The sequence below is a fragment of the Lissotriton helveticus genome, chromosome 11 (genome assembly GCF_964261635.1).
Source record: "Lissotriton helveticus chromosome 11, aLisHel1.1, whole genome shotgun sequence".
Classification (NCBI taxonomy): Eukaryota; Metazoa; Chordata; class Amphibia; order Caudata; family Salamandridae; genus Lissotriton; species Lissotriton helveticus.
Window position 1 is genome coordinate 1,111,000,568 of NC_136072.1, and position 20,747 is coordinate 1,111,021,314.

Here is a 20,747-nt window from a genome sequence, read left to right on the forward strand (position 1 = left end):
TGGAGGATTATGTAAGTCTTTGTGAACCTTAGGAAGGTAATAAAATGTAGGAATTACTGGGCTGAGACAACGTAGATAAAGATATTCATCGGTATTGAGCATATTGACTTTATACCACTTGGATATCATATCGTGGTACTCTACCACGCTTTGGTTGTATACTTTGTTGTTCACAAGCCTATAGGTGTTGACATCACCCAATAGACGAAGAGCCTCAGTTTCGTATTGGGCAGTGGTGAGAAGGACAATGTTGCCCCCCTTATCGGAGGGTTTACACACCAGATCAGAGTTTTTACATAAAGTCTGTAATGCATTCTGTTGATGTTTGGTGAGATTCTCACCGGAGAACGCATATGACTTCGTTTTTCTTAGTCTTGAAAGATCCATCAAAACTGCATCCGAGAAAGTGTCTATAGCATCTGAGCCCATGATAGGCATAAATGTAGAGGCCGGTTTAAACATGCTGCCCCCACTTTTTTGTTGTATGTCCAGATGCGCCAATGTTTGGGTATTGGTGATATCGCCATCTTCACCTCTGTTGATTTCCTGATGTAAACCTTCTATGGCACGTAGACCGCCCAAATCCACGCATCTCAAACCATCTCCATCGTTGTCGGCAGAAGGCATGGAATTAGCACTGTGAGATTTGAGTTTGAAAAATTTATGCAGTTTTAATTTTCTCGTGAATTTGAAAACGTCGATTCTAGTTTGCGCAAAGTCAAAGTTCTTACGTGGGCAGAAGGATAAGCCCAATTTTAAGATGGAATTCTCTTCTTCAGTCAATACTTTGTTGGTCAAGTTAATGACGGACAGATTATCTTTGTCTACAGGGTCCTGTCTTATGTCTTCTTCCTGTAGAAGTTCTTCCTGCTGCGTGTGACAGGTGGGGAACCTAATGGATTTCTTCCCACCGCCGCCGCGCCTCGTCTTCCTCTTGCTCCTGCATTGTCCGGGGGTTTGCCCCTGCCTCCCTCTAGTTGTTCGTTGCGCATGACTTGGAACTCCCTGTGAAAAGAAGGAGCTTCCACGCTTCCATCCTCACTTATCGCATCGTCTGCGTTGACGTCTGATTCGGAGGTCACGGGCTCTACAGAGGCGGGTGCACTTATCTTTTGCTTCAGTTGTTTCCTTGTGTGATCGTATTTCTTTGCAAAAGTTAACACCCTTCCCATCTGATAATCGTTCTCATCCCTTTCAAATTTTTCTTCCTTGCGCTGTTTTATTTTTTGTTCGTATTTTTTAAGACGTTTTTTAATTTGTTCACGTTTTTCTCCAAGAGTAACTTGGTCTTCCTCTTTTAGTAATTCCTCTTCCAGTTCTTTGATTTGTGTCAAGGCCTTATCCCTATCACTCCAGGCAAAGCGTACTAATATCCTTAAACTCCCTTTACAGGATGCTGCCGTGTGCTCCGCCCATGCATCCAGTAATTCCGGGTCAGGATTTTCGTACGCGGGGATAGTGTATATCCTTAATCCCCTGGGGGCGCGGTCAACATCTATATAATTTTGCAGTGATGTGGCCTCCCACCACTTTCTAATTTCACGCTCATATAGACGTTCTAATGAATTCAATTTGGTGTTCATGGAGGTACCGCCCCCACTAGCTTGACTGGTGCCTGCTTTTTGAGTCCCATTAGATTTTTTCTTATTCTTGAACATCCCTTGTTCGGCCTCTCTTCTCTCCGCCTCACAAAACATGGTTAATGGTAGCGCAGCCGCAACTACCAGAAATCAAACTTGCCGTTTCCCCCCTTCGCTCTGAGTCAATGTCTATGCGCAGAAAGAGTCTTAAATGCGCTCACCGCGCCTTACCAGCAGAGAATAAATGCCCAATCTTTGAATAGGATTCACCCGGCAACTCCTCCTGGTCAGGGCAATGCGGAACTCCTTCGACAGACTCGGTGCATCCGGAAAATAATCTCCCAAACTTCCAAACACCAGCCGGTTGCACTCATGGGCGGGTGCACGCCAAACGGGGGTGTGCCCGTTACACAATGTTCATCACACGCATCCCAGGATAATACAATCCACAAAGGAAAGCAGCACTCGCAGGGGGTTGTTCCAACCAATTTATTCGTGGCGGAACAAACAGCAACGACGCGTTTCGCCGTGGGGCTTTGTCAAGTTATGAGAGAAGCGAGGACGCGCAAGCACTTAATACTTAACAGAATGTCATGAAAAGCAAAAGCGGACTGTGTGATTTTTGGACAAAACGGCAGCCATCTTAGAACGTATATACATTCAATACGATGCGCATATGTTACTATACAATAGCAATTTTACAGCTATGCCATTAATGGCCCATGGATCCCAATATCAAATCCAAACGTAATATAGCCCTGTATGGGCAAAAGCAATCCTACTGACATCCTGAATACAAATAAAGGCTGATGTAAAATAGCACCACAGTAGGAGAGTAGATATTATTATAAAACATGCTGTGCCCCTCGATGTAGAATCACAATAATTACAAGCAAAAATGCTTATAGGGTAAAAACGAGCATGAACCCTCTCCAATTTAACAATTTAACAAAATGTGTTAAATTGTTAAATTGGAGAGGGTTCATGCTCGTTTTTACCCTATAAGCATTTGTTAAATTGTTAAATTGGAGAGGGTTCATGCTCGTTTTTACCCTATAAGCATTTTTGCTTGTAATTATTGTGATTCTACATCGAGGGGCACAGCATGTTTTATAATAATATCTACTCTCCTACTGTGGTGCTATTTTACATCAGCCTTTATTTGTATTCAGGATGTCAGTAGGATTGCTTTTGCCCATACAGGGCTATATTACGTTTGGATTTGATATTGGGATCCATGGGCCATTAATGGCATAGCTGTAAAATTGCTATTGTATAGTAACATATGCGCATCGTATTGAATGTATATACGTTCTAAGATGGCTGCCGTTTTGTCCAAAAATCACACAGTCCGCTTTTGCTTTTCATGACATTCTGTTAAGTATTAAGTGCTTGCGCGTCCTCGCTTCTCTCATAACTTGACAAAGCCCCACGGCGAAACGCGTCGTTGCTGTTTGTTCCGCCACAAATAAATTGGTTGGAACAACCCCCTGCGAGTGCTGCTTTCCTTTGTGGATTGTATTATCCTGGGATGCGTGTGATGAACATTGTGTAACGGGCACACCCCCGTTTGGCGTGCACCCGCCCATGAGTGCAACCGGCTGGTGTTTGGAAGTTTGGGAGATTATTTTCCGGATGCACCGAGTCTGTCGAAGGAGTTCCGCATTGCCCTGACCAGGAGGAGTTGCCGGGTGAATCCTATTCAAAGATTGGGCATTTATTCTCTGCTGGTAAGGCGCGGTGAGCGCATTTAAGACTCTTTCTGCGCATAGACATTGACTCAGAGCGAAGGGGGGATACGGCAAGTTTGATTTCTGGTAGTTGCGGCTGCGCTACCATTAACCATGTTTTGTGAGGCGGAGAGAAGAGAGGCCGAACAAGGGATGTTCAAGAATAAGAAAAAATCTAATGGGACTCAAAAAGCAGGCACCAGTCAAGCTAGTGGGGGCGGTACCTCCATGAACACCAAATTGAATTCATTAGAACGTCTATATGAGCGTGAAATTAGAAAGTGGTGGGAGGCCACATCACTGCAAAATTATATAGATGTTGACCGCGTCCCCAGGGGATTAAGGATATACACTATCCCCGCGTACGAAAATCCTGACCCGGAATTACTGGATGCATGGGCGGAGCACACGGCAGCATCCTGTAAAGGGAGTTTAAGGATATTAGTACGCTTTGCCTGGAGTGATAGGGATAAGGCCTTGACACAAATCAAAGAACTGGAAGAGGAATTACTAAAAGAGGAAGACCAAGTTACTCTTGGAGAAAAACGTGAACAAATTAAAAAACGTCTTAAAAAATATGAACAAAAAATAAAACAGCGCAAGGAAGAAAAATTTGAAAGGGATGAGAACGATTATCAGATGGGAAGGGTGTTAACTTTTGCAAAGAAATACGATCACACAAGGAAACAACTGAAGCAAAAGATAAGTGCACCCGCCTCTGTAGAGCCCGTGACCTCCGAATCAGACGTCAACGCAGACGATGCGATAAGTGAGGATGGAAGCGTGGAAGCTCCTTCTTTTCACAGGGAGTTCCAAGTCATGCGCAACCAACAACTAGAGGGAGGCAGGGGCAAACCCCCGGACAATGCAGGAGCAAGAGGAAGACGAGGCGCGGCGGCGGTGGGAAGAAATCCATTAGGTTCCCCACCTGTCACACGCAGCAGGAAGAACTTCTACAGGAAGAAGACATAAGACAGGACCCTGTAGACAAAGATAATCTGTCCGTCATTAACTTGACCAACAAAGTATTGACTGAAGAAGAGAATTCCATCTTAAAATTGGGCTTATCCTTCTGCCCACGTAAGAACTTTGACTTTGCGCAAACTAGAATCGACGTTTTCAAATTCACAAGAAAATTAAAACTGCATAAATTTTTCAAACTTAAATCTCACAGTGCTAATTCCATGCCTTCTGCCGACAACGATGGAGATGGTTTGAGATGCCGGGATTTGGGCGGTCTACGTGCCATAGAAGGTTTACATCAGGAAATTAACAGAGGTGAAGATGGCGATATCACCAATACCCAAACATTGGCGCATCTGGACATACAACAAAAAAGTGGGGGCAGCATGTTTAAACCGGCCTCTACATTTATGCCTATCATGGGTTCAGATGCTATAGACACTTTCTCGGATGCAGTTTTGATGGATCTTTCAAGACTAAGAAAAACGAAGTCATATGCGTTCTCCGGTGAGAATCTCACCAAACATCAACAGAATGCATTACAGACTTTATGTAAAAACTCTGATCTGGTGTGTAAACCCTCCGATAAGGGGGGGCAACATTGTCCTTCTCACCACTGCCCAATACGAAACTGAGGCTCTTCGTTTATTGGGTGATGTCAACACCTATAGGCTTGTGAACAACAAAGTATACAACCAAAGCGTGGTAGAGTACCACGATATGATATCCAAGTGGTATAAAGTCAATATGCTCAATACCGATGAATATCTTTATCTACGTTGTCTCAGCCCAGTAATTCCTACATTTTATTACCTTCCTAAGGTTCACAAAGACTTACATAATCCTCCAGGGAGGCCTATTGTGGCCTCGAATGGAAGTCTTACTGAGAACCTTTCGATTTATGTTGACTCGTTTCTTTCACCTTTGGTTATGTCTCTGCCTTCCTATCTGCGAGATACCAAACATTTTTTGTCCATTATTGATTCAGTCATTTGGAAAGACACATATTGCATGATGGTTCTCGACATCGCCAGTCTATACACCTGTATAGCTCATGGCGATGGGCTTAGAGCTATGGCCAGTTTTTTGGAGAAACGTCCTGTTCGTTTCTACGAGCATAACAAAATGCTGATGGAATTCATGAATTTCAGCTTAAATAATAACATCTTTCTTTTCAGCAATCAGTTGTATAAGCAGATGTCCGGAGTGGCTATGGGAGCTTGCTCTGCTCCGAGCTTTGCCAATCTGTTTGTAGGCCATTGGGAAGAACAGGCACCTTGGTGTCACAATGAGGAATGGACCAACGTAATTATAGGATGGCATCGTTATATAGACGATTTGTTTATCATTTTAAATTGCTCGATGGAAACGGCTAGTGTGTTTGTTGAGGTACTGAATAACAATGACAAAAATCTGAAGTTCTCAGGTGAGATTAGTAAGAGTGCTGTCAATTACCTCGACCTTACTGTTTATGTTGATGAGGATGGTTCTTTACAGACTAAATTGTTCAGGAAAGAGACCGCTGGGAATTCCACTCTTTATGCGACCAGCAGTCATCCACGCCAATTAATCGAAAGTATCCCTTATGGAGAACTTTTAAGGTTGAGGCGGAACAATTCTAATGATGCTGATTTTGAAACGGCAGCGGCTGCTAGCCTTCAAAGATTTAAAAGAAGAGGGTATAAAAATGGCGTTTTGACACACGCTTTTGAGAGAGTCAAAAAGATTAAGCGGAAAGATCTGTTGCAACCTAAACATACTAAACCATCTAAAAATGGGGCATTTCGTCTCATCACAACCTTTTCGCGTAATGCTGGTCAGATTAAGAAAATCTTGAAAAAGAATTGGAGTATTCTTTTGTCGGATAACATCATTAAAGCTGACCTGCCGACCAATCCGTTGGTCACCTACAGGAAGGCTAAATCCCTTAAGGATCATTTAGTCTCCAGTAATTTCTCTCCCCCTGCAATTACCCCTCAAATGCCTGTTCTCAGTGGTTTTTACCCCTGTGGTCGGTGTAAGGCCTGTAAGTACAGTAAGCGGATGCTTACCTTTAAGATACCAGGTCTGGCTACACCGAAAAAGATTTCGAAATTCCTAACATGTTCTACCCCCTTTGCGATTTACTGCCTCACCTGCCCGTGTGGTTTAAAATACATCGGCAGTACCACCAATGCAGTAAAACTAAGAATACTAGAGCACATGCGTGCCATCGCTAAAAAGGATGAATCTTACCCTGTGGCAAGGCATTTCGAGAAGATGCATAACAGCAACAGGGATCTGTTGTCGTACATCTGTCTCGATAGTGTACCAGTTAGCATTAGAGGAGGGGATCGCCTCTTAAAGCTTAGACGCCTGGAATCTAGGTACATAATTGACCTACAGAGTAAGAGTCCGAGGGGTTTGAATATGCATGAAGAGCTATCAGTTCATCTGGGATAGGATCCGTGTACTATTGTATCATAGCATCGTGTCTGTCTGTATTCTATTGTTAATATGGTGATCATCATGTCTTCATATTTGTGCCTTTCTTTCCATATGATGATTCATTGGATTCTTTGAATCCGTAACTGTGACTGTTTTCTTCCATTTTTGAATATTTGAACATTTAACTTGGCTAAAAGATGTTGTTTGCAGAGATGTCATTGGACTTGTTTTGCAGGCTTTGCACCCATAAATAGCCCATCTGTGGGCGTAATTTTTGTTAAATTTGTTAAATTGTAAAATTGGAGAGGGTTCATGCTCGTTTTTACCCTATAAGCATTTTTGCTTGTAATTATTGTGATTCTACATCGAGGGGCACAGCATGTTTTATAATAATATCTACTCTCCTACTGTGGTGCTATTTTACATCAGCCTTTATTTGTATTCAGGATGTCAGTAGGATTGCTTTTGCCCATACAGGGCTATATTACGTTTGGATTTGATATTGGGATCCATGGGCCATTAATGGCATAGCTGTAAAATTGCTATTGTATAGTAACATATGCGCATCGTATTGAATGTATATACGTTCTAAGATGGCTGCCGTTTTGTCCAAAAATCACACAGTCCGCTTTTGCTTTTCATGACATTCTGTTAAGTATTAAGTGCTTGCGCGTCCTCGCTTCTCTCATAACTTGACAAAGCCCCACGGCGAAACGCGTCGTTGCTGTTTGTTCCGCCACGAATAAATTGGTTGGAACAACCCCCTGCGAGTGCTGCTTTCCTTTGTGGATTGTATTATCCTGGGATGCGTGTGATGAACATATATATATATATATATATATATATATATATATATATATATACATATATATATATATATATATATGTTTATATATATATATATATATATATATATGTATGTATATATATATATATATATATATATATATATATATATATATATATATATATATATATATATATATATATATATATATATATATATATTCCAGAGATGCCCTCAGCATTGAAAGCGGTACAAAAGGGGGGGGTGATGGACGGAGCATCTGAATCAATCAAACACTCACACCCAGTCAAAAGATCTTGGTTTAATCCATCACCGTTCTTTAGCCCACTCTGCCACCCCAGTTCAGACATGGCTATATGCAAATCAGTCTGACCCTGTGCCTCATGGGAACAGTCCATCCCGAAATGCCAAGCCATGCCTTCCTTGGACCGGAAACAAGCTTCCGAGGACTGGTTTCTGGCATTCCAGCCGTCTTCAGCCCGGCTTGCTTGAATCCAGTGGCAAAGTGAGCAAGGGACTCACGTCTGAGCATACCCTGCCACACTTATGGCGGCCAAAAGCGGTACAAACAGCATTGAAAGAGCACACGACCGTGCCCCCACCATCTGGCATTAATCACCTCGCTGCAGCTCGACTTTCACATGCCAAGCATTACCCTCATGGCCGACGCGTTTCGAGGCAGACGCCTCGTCTTCATGGGCTCAGTAACACACATTGAGGAACAGCTCATTTCCGGGATTTTATTTCAAAAATTTGTCTAATTGGATTTTGCCTCGTGCATCATAAGTGTTGCATTATGGATGTTAAAGTCCCGTTACATGAGTCTTTCATCTTCCTGTAGTAGGTTCAATGTCATGTCAAAATAATTTTTTTTTTTTTTTTAAATGAGTCCTTGGAAACCAAAGACTATGCAGCGCACAGCAGTCTGGCAATTATGCCTCCAAAATTATAAACACATTTTCAACACACATTTATTTGTTTTAAACGCATGTTATTGATTTTTCAATTATGTAATTGTTCTGAAATATCTATCATCAAAACATAACTGTTGAAAAACTCGTATTCATTAATACATGAAATCAAGTCCAATTCAATTGTGCCAAATCAATGACGTTATTCAAAAAGATTTAAACCAAATTAAAGCAACCCAATGCATTTCGGGTCCCTCATGAACCCTTCCTCAGGGGTTATAATAAGGTTTCAAAAGTTCAAAAGTTCAAATCCACCAGGATGGTTCAGATGACGTATCTACAACAAAATACATGGTGTCCAGAATTAAAAGAAGTAATACATATCTCCAAGCCTCCAAGAAGAGTAAACAACATCCAGGAAAAGTGAAAGCATGATGAAAAGAAAGCTAATGAACAGTAAAACGAACCCGTGTTGTGTGAAAAACATAATGGAGACTAGACGTGCACAAATAAAACACCAAGCCTCAGTGGGTTATTACAGAAAAACGGTGTAATGAAGGATGATGTATCAAGATGAGAATAGGTCAGTGAAGCGCACATGTTCGGGTGAATGGGAGGGATGTTTCAAAAAGTGAAGGGAAAGATTACCTTATCTTGACAGCCAGACTGCGATAATTGGAAGGGACTCTCAATGAACTCTGGCAGAATCTGTAAATAAACGGTAATCTGTTGCCCATGGTGAACTCGACACCTCAAATTCCCCGTGACTAGTTGTGATCTAAAAAAGACGACATACCGCTTTATATCGTGGAGTTCACAAAAAATATCCAAGTCTATTAATATGTCAACACGCGGGATTCTATGTCTAGACAAAGTAGAAATAAGAGCAACCAGTTAAAAACCGGCTTATGGAACACTAATTTCAAAACTAAAGTTGGGACCGTATTCTCCTTCTTACCCCGAGTAGTAAAAAACGAGTCTTCTAGGCTGCTGGTTTCGGTTCCAATGCCCTTCTGACGTGCCCAAAGTAAACCTAAAAGAGAGTGACTTTTAAGATGATCCTTCATAATGCCTCAGTTACTCTTAAAATACCCTTTTAAAATAGTGGAAGCCCCCTACATGTAAGGCCGTGTCTAGTTTAACGATCCAGTTCCTCCCGACAAAGTAAAGTGCTCGCTGACAAACGCGAGTGATCAAAATATAAATACAAGCGTTAACAAAATATGGAAAGAGGACTAGTCCCAATGGTAACCTGTCCCAAGATGGCGCTCTGTAATAGAGCGAGTATATGATACATGCAGGGTTCAAGACTAACCTACACCTCTAAAAAAAATCGTCAGAAAGCGTAATAATGGTGTCAAATAAATAAATGAAAGTGCATGAAAGTTGTGATAAATCCGATAGATCCAAAAGATATATTACAGAGAATGTAACAGCTAAAATCATGATGTGATGTTACAAAAGAATGCAATGTTCCCCCTTACACTCTAAAGTATGGATATTGATTACAAAAAACATAGAAGTTCATAATGGTCATTCAGACCCCCCGGGATTATGGTCCCCAGTCTTTTTATCCATTCTGTCTCTTTCCTAGCTAGTGTGGTGTTGATGTCCATGCCTGGATGTGATGTGATGTGTTCTAAAATGGTGAAACGTAGTTGAGGGATGGTATGCTTAGCATTAACCCAATGTGCTGCCAGTGATGAATTCATGTTCTTATTCCTGATGCGGCTTTTATGTTCTACTATCCTTGTTTTGATTTTCCTACTGGTCCTGCATATATAGACTAAACCACATGGACACTTTATTGCGTAGATAACATTTTCTGTTGTGCAATCAGATGAATGTTTCAAATGTATAGGTTTTCCAGTCCTAGGATGTTGAAATTCTTTCCCTGTGATGACGTTTCCACACTGTCCACAGTTATAGCATTTTCTCATGCCCTTAAAAACTTTAGAGTGTTGTTGTGTTGTGGATTTTTTCAAGAGTTCTCGTAAATTTTGCGCACAAGTGTGTGCAAACAGAGGAGGTTGTTTTGATGATAGATATTTGAGAACATTTAGATAATTGAAAAATCAATAACGTGTTTAAAACAAATAAATGTGTGTTAAAATGGTATACAGCCTTTACAATGAAACTTTTACAACGCACTACCATTAAGACGCAACTTTTACAATGCAAACCATTACAACGCATAGCGCTGGGGGGCGCTCTAGGATAGGGAATAGGTTTAATGTACTATCCAACACCTTCCCTACTATCCACGGGGACTGGAGTTGGAATAGTAAATTAAACTGTTCACTATCTAGCAGCCCAAAAGCATTATGCGTTGTAATGGTATGCGTTGTAAAACTTGTGTTGTAACGTCATACATCCGTTGAAAATGTGTTTATAATTTTGGAGGCATAATTGCCAGACTGCTGTGCGCTGGATAGTCCTTGGTTTCCAAAATATAGTACCCAGGGGTTGTGGTACCCTCTCCCCATGCACTGCACGCACACAATTTGATTACGTTCATTCATCTACATTTAACATTGTGATTACATTGGATTAATATAGGAGTGCAGACCCACCCACATTTTTGATATTCTTACCTTTTGGTATCACACAGTGGATCTATCACCCAGCAAACATGTGGCAAGACATTTCCAATATCACGACTAATCAAGCAGAAACTAAAGCTTATTCTACTGAAGAAGCAAACAAGATCTATGCATTGGTTAAAGAAGTCAGGGAATTTGGTTCAGTAACCGGATCTACAACTCAGCAACTTCGACAATTAGAATAGCTCATGAAAAAAGAAATTAACCAGCGCCTGCACGCAACTACACTCATTGAATACCATAAAGTCAAACGGATTCCTCGAGGATTACGGATCGCCCTTCGTCCCATGTTATTTAAGTTTGACAAAGCTTTCATGGCACGCTGGTACGCGATTCTCAATAAATGTTCTCTCGATTTAATACTCCTGCTGATTGAAGAAATATCAAGTGTTCTGAGGGAACTCACATTGGATATTGATAAATTGAACTATCAAGCAGAACAGAACAAGAAGATTGGACAAACATTCTAGAGAATATAAATAAGACCCTGGATATTCATGCCCACGAAGTTCATGAACGAAAAACGCGAAAATTTAGAAGAGAGAGAATAGATTACAAGTTGGATGAGGTCTACACGTGGGCGGAGAACTATGCCCAGAAAAGAGTCTTTAAAAAACCAGGGACCGCCTCATCGGAGGAAAGTGTCGTAACGGATCAGGACTTGTCCATGCAAAGACCAAGCGATGTATCAGTGTCACGGGACATGGCCAGAACAAGAGATGAGACACCAGCTAGCTCTTCAATAGGACAGCCTTTTTTTGAGATAGGCCAGGGGGACAAAATACCTCCCGACAAATCAACAACAAGCGACGAGCACCCGCAGGGGACAAAACCAAAAAGGTAACACCTGTAGAAACGGGCAGACCAAGGAGAGAAGTGAAAAAATAAATTTGGAAGACTCATTAACCACTTCCATGCTGATGACGAGCTCAGCTCGTCATCAGCGTTTTCTGCCATGTGCTGATGACGAGCTGAGCTCGTCATGTAACGCGGTAATTTTTAAAATGCCGCATACAGCGGGAAAAGCCGCCGCACGCATGCGGTTAACAATCAACATTTCTCGGAAAACAATGAATAAAACTGAACTTCACATACTGAACAAAGGTGCATCATTTGTACCTACGTATAACTCAAATCAGTTAGAGACCGAAGTGTCCTTGTTCAAGTTTATGAGAAAACTAAGATTGCGTTGGTTTGTTTCTAATGAAGTTTCCGTCGAAACAGAGTCTCCTTCTGAACGTAAATTCAAACCGAAGAGCAAATTTCTTTCTCCTATATCCCACAAGACGTTGGACAATTTTGAAGTTCTTGTCAAAAAGGATTTGGAGCAAGTGAGAGACATGCAATCCTAACACTCTAATTTTACTGCTCAGGAAAGAAGTATTCTTAACAAAATGAGACCAGTTTCTTCCATCACTTTCCAGCCTGCTGATAAGGGAGGAGCTTTGGTAATTCTTGACACCGATTTTTATCACGAAGTTGTTAATACACATGTTCGAAATGAGGACACTTACATTCAGTTGACTTACGATCCAACAGAAGAATTTCAACAAATCCTGGTTAAAATCTTGGATAAAGGATTTGAGATGGGAGTCATTGATGTTAAAGCACAACAATTCTTGTTCAATCAATATCCACAAATCCCGTCCATTTACATGTTGCCTGAAGTGCACAAAAATAGAGAGAACCCACCATTCCGCCCCATTGTTGCGGGGTGTGGATCGATTCACGAAGCACTAGGACACTATCTTGATTATCACTTACAACCACTTGTCCAGACGTGGTCGACCTACGTGAAGGACACCACAGATTGTCTACAAAAACTTGAAGCAGTCAAGGACATATTTCATGAGGACGTACTTTTATGTACTATTGATGTGGTCGCGTTGTATACGTCCATAGCCCATGAAGAGGGATTAGAGGCAACAGAATGGAGGTTATTGGAATCAGACCTTACAGAGGACAAAAGTGTGTTCTTACTTGAACTCCTAAATTTTGCTCTTTATCACTCTTATTTTCGTTGGCAAGATCACTTTTATGTACAGAGGACAGGGACCTCAATGGGTTTTCCGGGGGCACCTGCGTATGCAAATACGTACATGGCATACTTCGAACACCGATTCATTTTGAGTCACCCTGAGTGGCAACAACATGTCATTTTATTTATGCGATACATCGATTACATCCTTGTCATTTGGAAAGGCCCCAGACAAAAATTGGAGAACTGCCTAGCAGAACTAAATACATTCAACAGCAGGATTCGATTCACATCGGAGATAGACAGCAAAAGGATACACTTCTTGGATATTGAAATCTTGAAAACTGATAAAGGACTGGAAACACGAGTCTACAGAAAGCCCACTGATGTGAACTGTGCTTTACATTTTTTAAGTGCGCATCCTTTGTCTTTGAAGCAACATCTACCGGTTTCACAAATGATGAGGATCAAGAGAATAACTTCGGATGAGGATGTATGTCAGCAAGAAATTGAAGGACAAGAAAGACAATACAGGAGGAGAGGGTATCCAGAGACCCCATTGAGTGAAGCAAAAAGGACAGTGTCCACAAAGAGAAGGGAGGATCTTTTGAAAAAACAAACAAAGTCGACAGCAAAAAGATAGGTATATGTGTTAAAACACTCGGCACAGGCCCCTAAGATAAAGGCCATAGTTCGGAAAAAGTGGGAGCTAATAGAAAATGAACCTGACTTTCAGAATATTTTCACTCAACCTCCTCTGTTTGCACACACTCGTGCGCAATATTTACGAGATATCTTGAAAAAATCCACAACACAACAACACTCTAAAGTTTTTAAGGGCATGAGAAAATGCTATAACTGTGGATAGTGTGGAAACGTCATCACAGGGAAAGAATTTCAACATCCTAGGACTGGAAAACCTATACCTTTGAAACATTCATCTGATTGCACAACAGAAAATGTTATCTACGCAATAAAGTGTCCATGTGGTTTAGTCTATATAGGCAGGACCAGTAGAAAAATCAAAACAAGGATAGTAGAACATAAAAGCCGCATCAGGAATAAGAACATGAATTCATCACTGGCAGCACACTGGGTTAATGCTACGCATACCATCCCTCAACTACGTTTCACCATTGTATAACACATCACATCACATCCAGGCATGGACATCAACACCACACTATCTAGGAAAGAGACAGAATGGATAAAAAAAACTGGGGACCATAATTCCGGGGGGTCTGAATGACCATTAGGAACTTCTATGTTTTTTGTAATCAATATCCATACTTTAGAGTGTAAGGGGGAACATTGCATTCTTTTGTAACATCACATTCTGATTTTAGCTGTTACATTCTCTGTAATATATCTTTTGGATCTATCGGATTTATCACGACTTTCATGCACTTGCATTTATTTATTTGACACCATTATTACGCTTTCTGACGATTTGTTTAGAGGTGTAGGTTAGTCTCGAACCCTGCATGTATCATATATTCGCTCTATTACAGAGCGCCATCTTGGGACAGTTTACCATTGGGACTAGTCCTCTTTCCATGTTTTGTTTAGGCGCATGCTCGCTTGCTTGTATTTATATTTTGATCACTCGCGTTTGTCAGCGAGCACTTTACTTTGTCGGGAGGAACCGGATCGTTAAACTAGACACGGCCTTACAGGTAGGGGGCTTCCACTATTTTAAAAGGGTATTTTAAGAGTAACTGAGGCATTATTGAGGATCATCTTAAAAGTCACTCTCTTTTAGGTTTACTTTGGGCACGTCAGAAGGGCATTGGAACGGAAACCAGCAGCGTAGAAGACTCATTTTTTACTACTCGGGGTAAGGAGGAGACTACGGTCCCAACTTTAGTTTTGAAATTAGTGTGCCACAAGCCGGTTTTTAACTGGTTGCTCTTATTTCTACTTTGTCTAGACATGGAATCCCACGTGTTGACATATTAATAGACTTGGATATTTTTTGTGAACTCCACGATATAAAGCGGTATTTAGTTTTTTTAGATCACAACTAGTCACGGGGAATTTGAGGTGTCGAGTTCACCATGGGCACAGATTCTGCCAGAGTCCATTGAGAGTCCCTTCCAATTGTCGCAGCCTTGTTGTCAAGATAAGGGAATCTTTCCCTTCACTTTTTGAAACATCCCTCCCATTCACCCGAACATGTGCGCTTCACTGACCCATTCTCATCTTGATACTTCATCCTTCATTACACTGTTTTTCTGTAATAACCCACTGAGGCTTGGTGTTTTATTTGTGCACGTCTAGTCTCCATTATGTTTTTCACACAACATGGGTTTGTTTTACTGTTCATTAGCTTTCTTTTCATCATGCTTTTACTTTTCCTGGATGTTGTTTACTCTTCTTGGAGGCTTTAGTTACCTTTTAATTATTTTGGATATATGGGAGAATGCAAAACCCTGAGGTCAATGTGAAAGTGATTATAAAAACATGAGATATGTATTACTTCTTTTAATTCTGGACACCATGTATTTTGTTGTAGATACGTCATCTGAACCATCCTGGTGGATTTGAACTTTTGAACTTTTGAAACCTTATTATAACCCCTGAGGAAGGGTTCATGAGGGACCCGAAATGCATTGGGTTGCTTTAATTTAGTTTACATCTTTTTGAATAACGTTATTGATTTGGCACAATTGAATTGGACTTGATTTCATGTATTAATGAATACGAGTTTTTCAACAGTTATGTTTTGATGATAGATATTTGAGAACATTTAGATAATTGAAAAATCAATACAACAAATAAATGTGTTTTGAAAATGTGTTTATAATTTTGGAGGCATAATTGCCAGACTGCTGTGCGCTGCATTGTCCTTGGTTTCCAAGGACTCATTTCAAATATAGTACCCAGGGGTTGTGGTACCCTCTCCCAATGCACCGCACGCACACAATTTGATTATGTTCACTCATCTACATTTAACATTGTGATTACATTGGTTTAATATAGGAGTGCAGACTCACCCACATTTTTGATAAAATTAAAAGCTTGTAATTCACCTTAGTAGGCTGGCACACTCGAGTCAGGCATCATTAATTGCTGGGACACGGTGCTGCGTGGAATTACAAGCTTTTAACCGGATCAGTCGAACGGAAACAACAGTGCCCGCAATTACAAAAGGGTGGCACCATCAAAATTGAAAAGAGCATTGGAAATTACCTACTGAATGTATTTTTAAGGAGTCATAATCCATCAACCATGAAAAATTTAAATAATTGGTAAAGGATTTTAAACAAATGGTCATACCGTATTAAGAGTAAATACTTTACCTGTAGACTGAAGATAAATGTATCAATATCATTCCGGAGAACAAGTACTAATCAAGGAGCATGAAATTCATTAAGGGCTAATCTTGGACAATCAGATGAAAGATGATTGTTGTCATTAACTAGTCCTGAAGAAGGTGGTATTGTGATTTCCTTCCACCGAAACGCTGCGTTGACAACTACATGCTGCATAGCATGTTTACATTAATTTGACATTTGTATATTGTTTTTTTCATTTTGCTTATTTGCACACTGTGTATAAAAAGGAAATGGTTTATTCGAAACAAAACTGACTTTTTATAAAACATTTATTTTTCCTATGACACTGTATGAATACATCGATACAAAAGGGACACAGGAAATAACGTGTTAAGTGAAGACAAATAGAATGTTTTTTTAACTTTTCTAACTGTCTTGTATATGTACATTGAATTAACATAATACATATCACAAATTTTTGCATATATCTGGGCTCAGTGTTATGAGTATGTGAGTTTTGATAGATGTGTGAATATATGATTACGGTTTAGAAACTGGTATGTGGGTAATATTCTTTTGATCATACTTACTTTTCAGACATTGTGAAGTGTGTGAACACAAACAGTTTGGGAAGCTTTTCAAATTAAATATTAATGTAATTTAAAATACAGCCTTTTTTATTTACAATTTAATGATAATGTATCCTCAAGACTAACAGTGATTACTTTGTTTGATTTAAAAAAAACTTTATTTGACTCAGGGAAGGTGCTGGACAGAAGTTGGGGGTTAAATTAGGATTCTAACTTTGCCAAGTACTTGCCTCAGGGAAGGTGCAGGACAGTCTCAAGAGTGGAAAATCGCTATTCTACCTCCAACAAGTACTTACCTCAGGGAAGGTGCTGGACTGTAGCGGTGGGGAAATCTGCTAATCCAACTCTGCCATATATTTACCTCAGGGAAGGTGCTGTAAAGTGACTAGGGGGCAAAAATATTATTCAAACTCCACCAAGTACTTACCTGAGGGAAGGTGCTGGATAGCGGTCAGGGAAGAAAATTACTATTCAAACTCAGTCAAGTACTTACCTTAGGAAAGGTGCTGGACAGTGACTGGGGAAAAATTACTATTCTAACTCTGCCAAGTACTAACCTCAGGGAATGTGCTGGATAGTGGCTTGTTGGGGCAAAATTAATATTCTTTCTTCACCTATTTACTTACCGTATTGTTGGTGCTGGACAGTGGCGGGAGAATTACTATTAAAACTCAAGCAAGTACTTACCTCAGGGAAGATTCTGGGATGCATCAGTTAACCTTATGATTTTTTTTCCATGATTAATTTCAACGAGGAAAATAAACCACATCATTATTACATTAAACTCATACCCATAATCATTCTTACATTAAACTCATACCCATAATTATACCCATACTCATATGAGTTTAATGTAATAATGATGTGGTGTATTTTCTTCATTGAAATTAGACCTGTCCAAAGAAAATCATAAGATTAACTGATGCAGCCTGTTAAATTAATGTTTAATTACCCTGTAAAAAGGTGGAAATGACATCTTTGATAGGTGTGTATTCTTTGAAAAGAAATGTATTATTACTGTAAATGTATATTTGATGTTAAAAATATTACCTGATGATATATATATATATATATATATATATATATATATATATATATATATATACACTGAAAAATCACAGGTTTCAGGGACGTTACGGTTAGAAATGAGTATTTAAGAGACCTTCGAAGTTCACCGAAAAAAAAACTTGTTTCTGGGACGTTATAGTTAAACAGACATTTTACTTGCACAAAACCCGAGAAATTCAGCCTTTATAGTTGACTGAGCAAACAACTCGAGCCCCCTCAATGCACTGCTGATGACTTCACATAATACATCACTCATGACATGGTCAGTGACATTCCTGATGGCATCATGGATGACAGCTCTAATGACATCACTGATGATATCATCAAGTTACTGAGTTTTTCGAAAAAGTTTAAGAATGTTATATACATATACACCACGGTGTATCGAAGAATGAGTGGGTGTATAAGTGTCTGAATAGATGATTTAGTGGGTGCGTGACTGACTGTATAAGTGAGTGATTAAACATGTCTTAGTGGATGCATGGGTGAATGACTAATCTGTGTGAATGTATGTATCAGTCCGCCAGTTGTTGTGTAAGTGGCTGCGTGGGTTGATGAGTAGCTACATGAGTGTCTATTTAGGTTAATGATTGGTTGTCTGAGTACCTGTATGGGTGCCTGAGTATCTGTGTGGGACGGTGGGGGGTGTGGCTCCCTGCATGGATGTGTGAGTGGGTGATTCACTGTGTATATGGGTTCATGGGTGCATCTGCAAGGGGCTGTATGGGTGAGTGAGTGTGGGTATGGTTGTTTTGGTGAGTGAATGGATGTCTCAGTGGTATATGTGTGAGTAACTACATATGTGAAAGGCAGCATTTGTGAGTGTTATGAGTAAATGAGGTGACTACGTGAGAATGAGTAATTGTGAGAGTGGCTGTATCGATGAGTGTGCGTTTGTCAGTGATTGTTTAAGAGAGTATGTGTTAGTATCTGTATGAATAAGTTAGGGGGTGTGTGTATAGCTGTAAAGGTGAGTAAATGGCAGTGTGATTGACTCTTTGGGTGACTGAGTAACTCTATGTGTGTGAGTAACTCTATGGGTGAGTGGCGGTGCGTGAGTGTCTGTAAGGGTGTATGAGTGCATATATCAGTGGCTGTACTGATGAGTGGTTGCGTGTAGGAGTGACTGTATGGGTGAGTGAATGGATGTCTGTGTAGACATATGAATCTGTGAGTGGGTATGAACCAACTGGTATTGGTGTGTCTATAGTTTTTAGAATGGTGATCTGTATTTTAGAGTGGGTGTATGAAAGGTTATATTGGGGTGTGAGAAGGTGCACCAGAGATTAAGTGGATGGTGGCATCAGTGATGTCATCAGCGATATCATCAGTGATGTCACTGATTATGTCATGAGTGATGTAATATGTGACATCATCAGCAGTGCATTGCGGGGCCACACGTTATAGTTAGCTCAGCTAACTATAAAGGCTGAATTTCTTGGGTTTTGTATGAGTGAAATGTCAGCCTAACTATAACTTTTCTGAAGCCTGTGTTATTTTCAGTGAATTTCTAATATTTTGTAAATGCTAAATTCTAACTATAATGTGCAATAGGTGCAGAAAGCAGAAGAAAGGTATAGAAAGAGGCAAGAGAGGAGCAGAAAGAAGCAAGAAAGGTGTAGAAAGAAGCAAAAGAGGTGTAAAAAGCGGAAGAAAGGTATAGAAAGAGGCAAGAGAAGTGCACAAAGAGGCAAGAAAAGTACAGAAAGAACCAAGAGAGGTGCAGAAAGAAGCAAGAGAGGTGTAGAAAGCGGAAGAAAGGTATAGAAAGAGGCAAGAGAGGAGCAGAGAGAAGCAAGAGAAGTACAGAAAGAGTTAGAATTGTGCGGAAAGAGGCTAGAGAAGTGCAGAAGGAGGCAAGAAATGTACAAAAAGATGCAAGAGAAGTACACGAAAGAGGCAAGAGAAGTGCAGAAAGAAGCAAGAGAGGTGTAGAAAGAAGTAAGAGATGTACCGAAAGAGGAAGAAAAGTACAGAAAGAGGCAATAGAAGTGCAGAAAGAGCAAGACAAATGCAGAAACAAGCAACAGAAATGCAGAAACAGGCAAGAGAAGTACAGAAAGACGCAAAAGAGGTGCAGAAAGAGGAAGAGAGGTACATAAAGAAGCAAGAGAAGTGATGAAAGGGACTAGAGTGATGCAGAAAGAAACAAGAGATGTGCAGAAAAAAAGCGAGAGAGGTAGAGAAAGAGGCAAGTGAGGTGCAGTGTTTTTGTTTGATTTGAGTATTGTGGCTTTTATTGCACAGCCATTTTCATACTTGTTTGTCACCAGCTTTTGCTCAAAGTACTAGTGTGTTCGGTGGAGATAGTAATGTACTCACAGGGTCCAATTCCAAAGAACAGGATGAAGCTGAAGATTAGAACAATGCTGCAGGAAGGAAGCCAATAGTATGATTTCTGAAAAGGAAAAAGCAATGTTTGACAAAATTAACTGCTAATAGATAAAACAGCTTATACAACTGAAACATCAGCTTTCCCACAGGAACCCTGTGAATTATCCCAAGCCTGAAGCTCACTCAAAAACTAACTGTTCCATTATAAGGCCCCTGTTGGTAATCCCTGTTACTGGCCCACCTTGAGTTAAGGAAAGGGAAACAGCCATCACATTGCATTTACTTTTCCAACACCGTCCTTACTGTTACACATTGAAGTTAGAATAGTAAATTATACTATTCCTAAGTCCAGCACGCCCCCTACAGCAAGTCATTGTAACGACTTGCATTGTAATGTTACTTCGATGTAACAAAACGGTCTTTGTAAGGGCCACGTTGTAATGGCATCCGTTGTAAACACATGCAATGTAGAACCTT

At 40.3% G+C, this 20,747-nt stretch overlaps 1 protein-coding gene across 1 annotated transcript in view; it reads right to left on the bottom strand.

The window, feature by feature from the left end:
• The window catches only part of LOC144791551 (solute carrier family 2, facilitated glucose transporter member 11-like), a 275,527-nt gene that overhangs the window by 49,534 nt on the left and 205,246 nt on the right, over nucleotides 1-20,747 (bottom strand). The window contains exon 9 of the mRNA XM_078666268.1: nucleotides 20,259-20,334. Coding sequence (XP_078522394.1) covers nucleotides 20,259-20,334 — 76 coding nt within the window. The remainder of the gene's footprint in view (nucleotides 1-20,258; nucleotides 20,335-20,747) is intronic.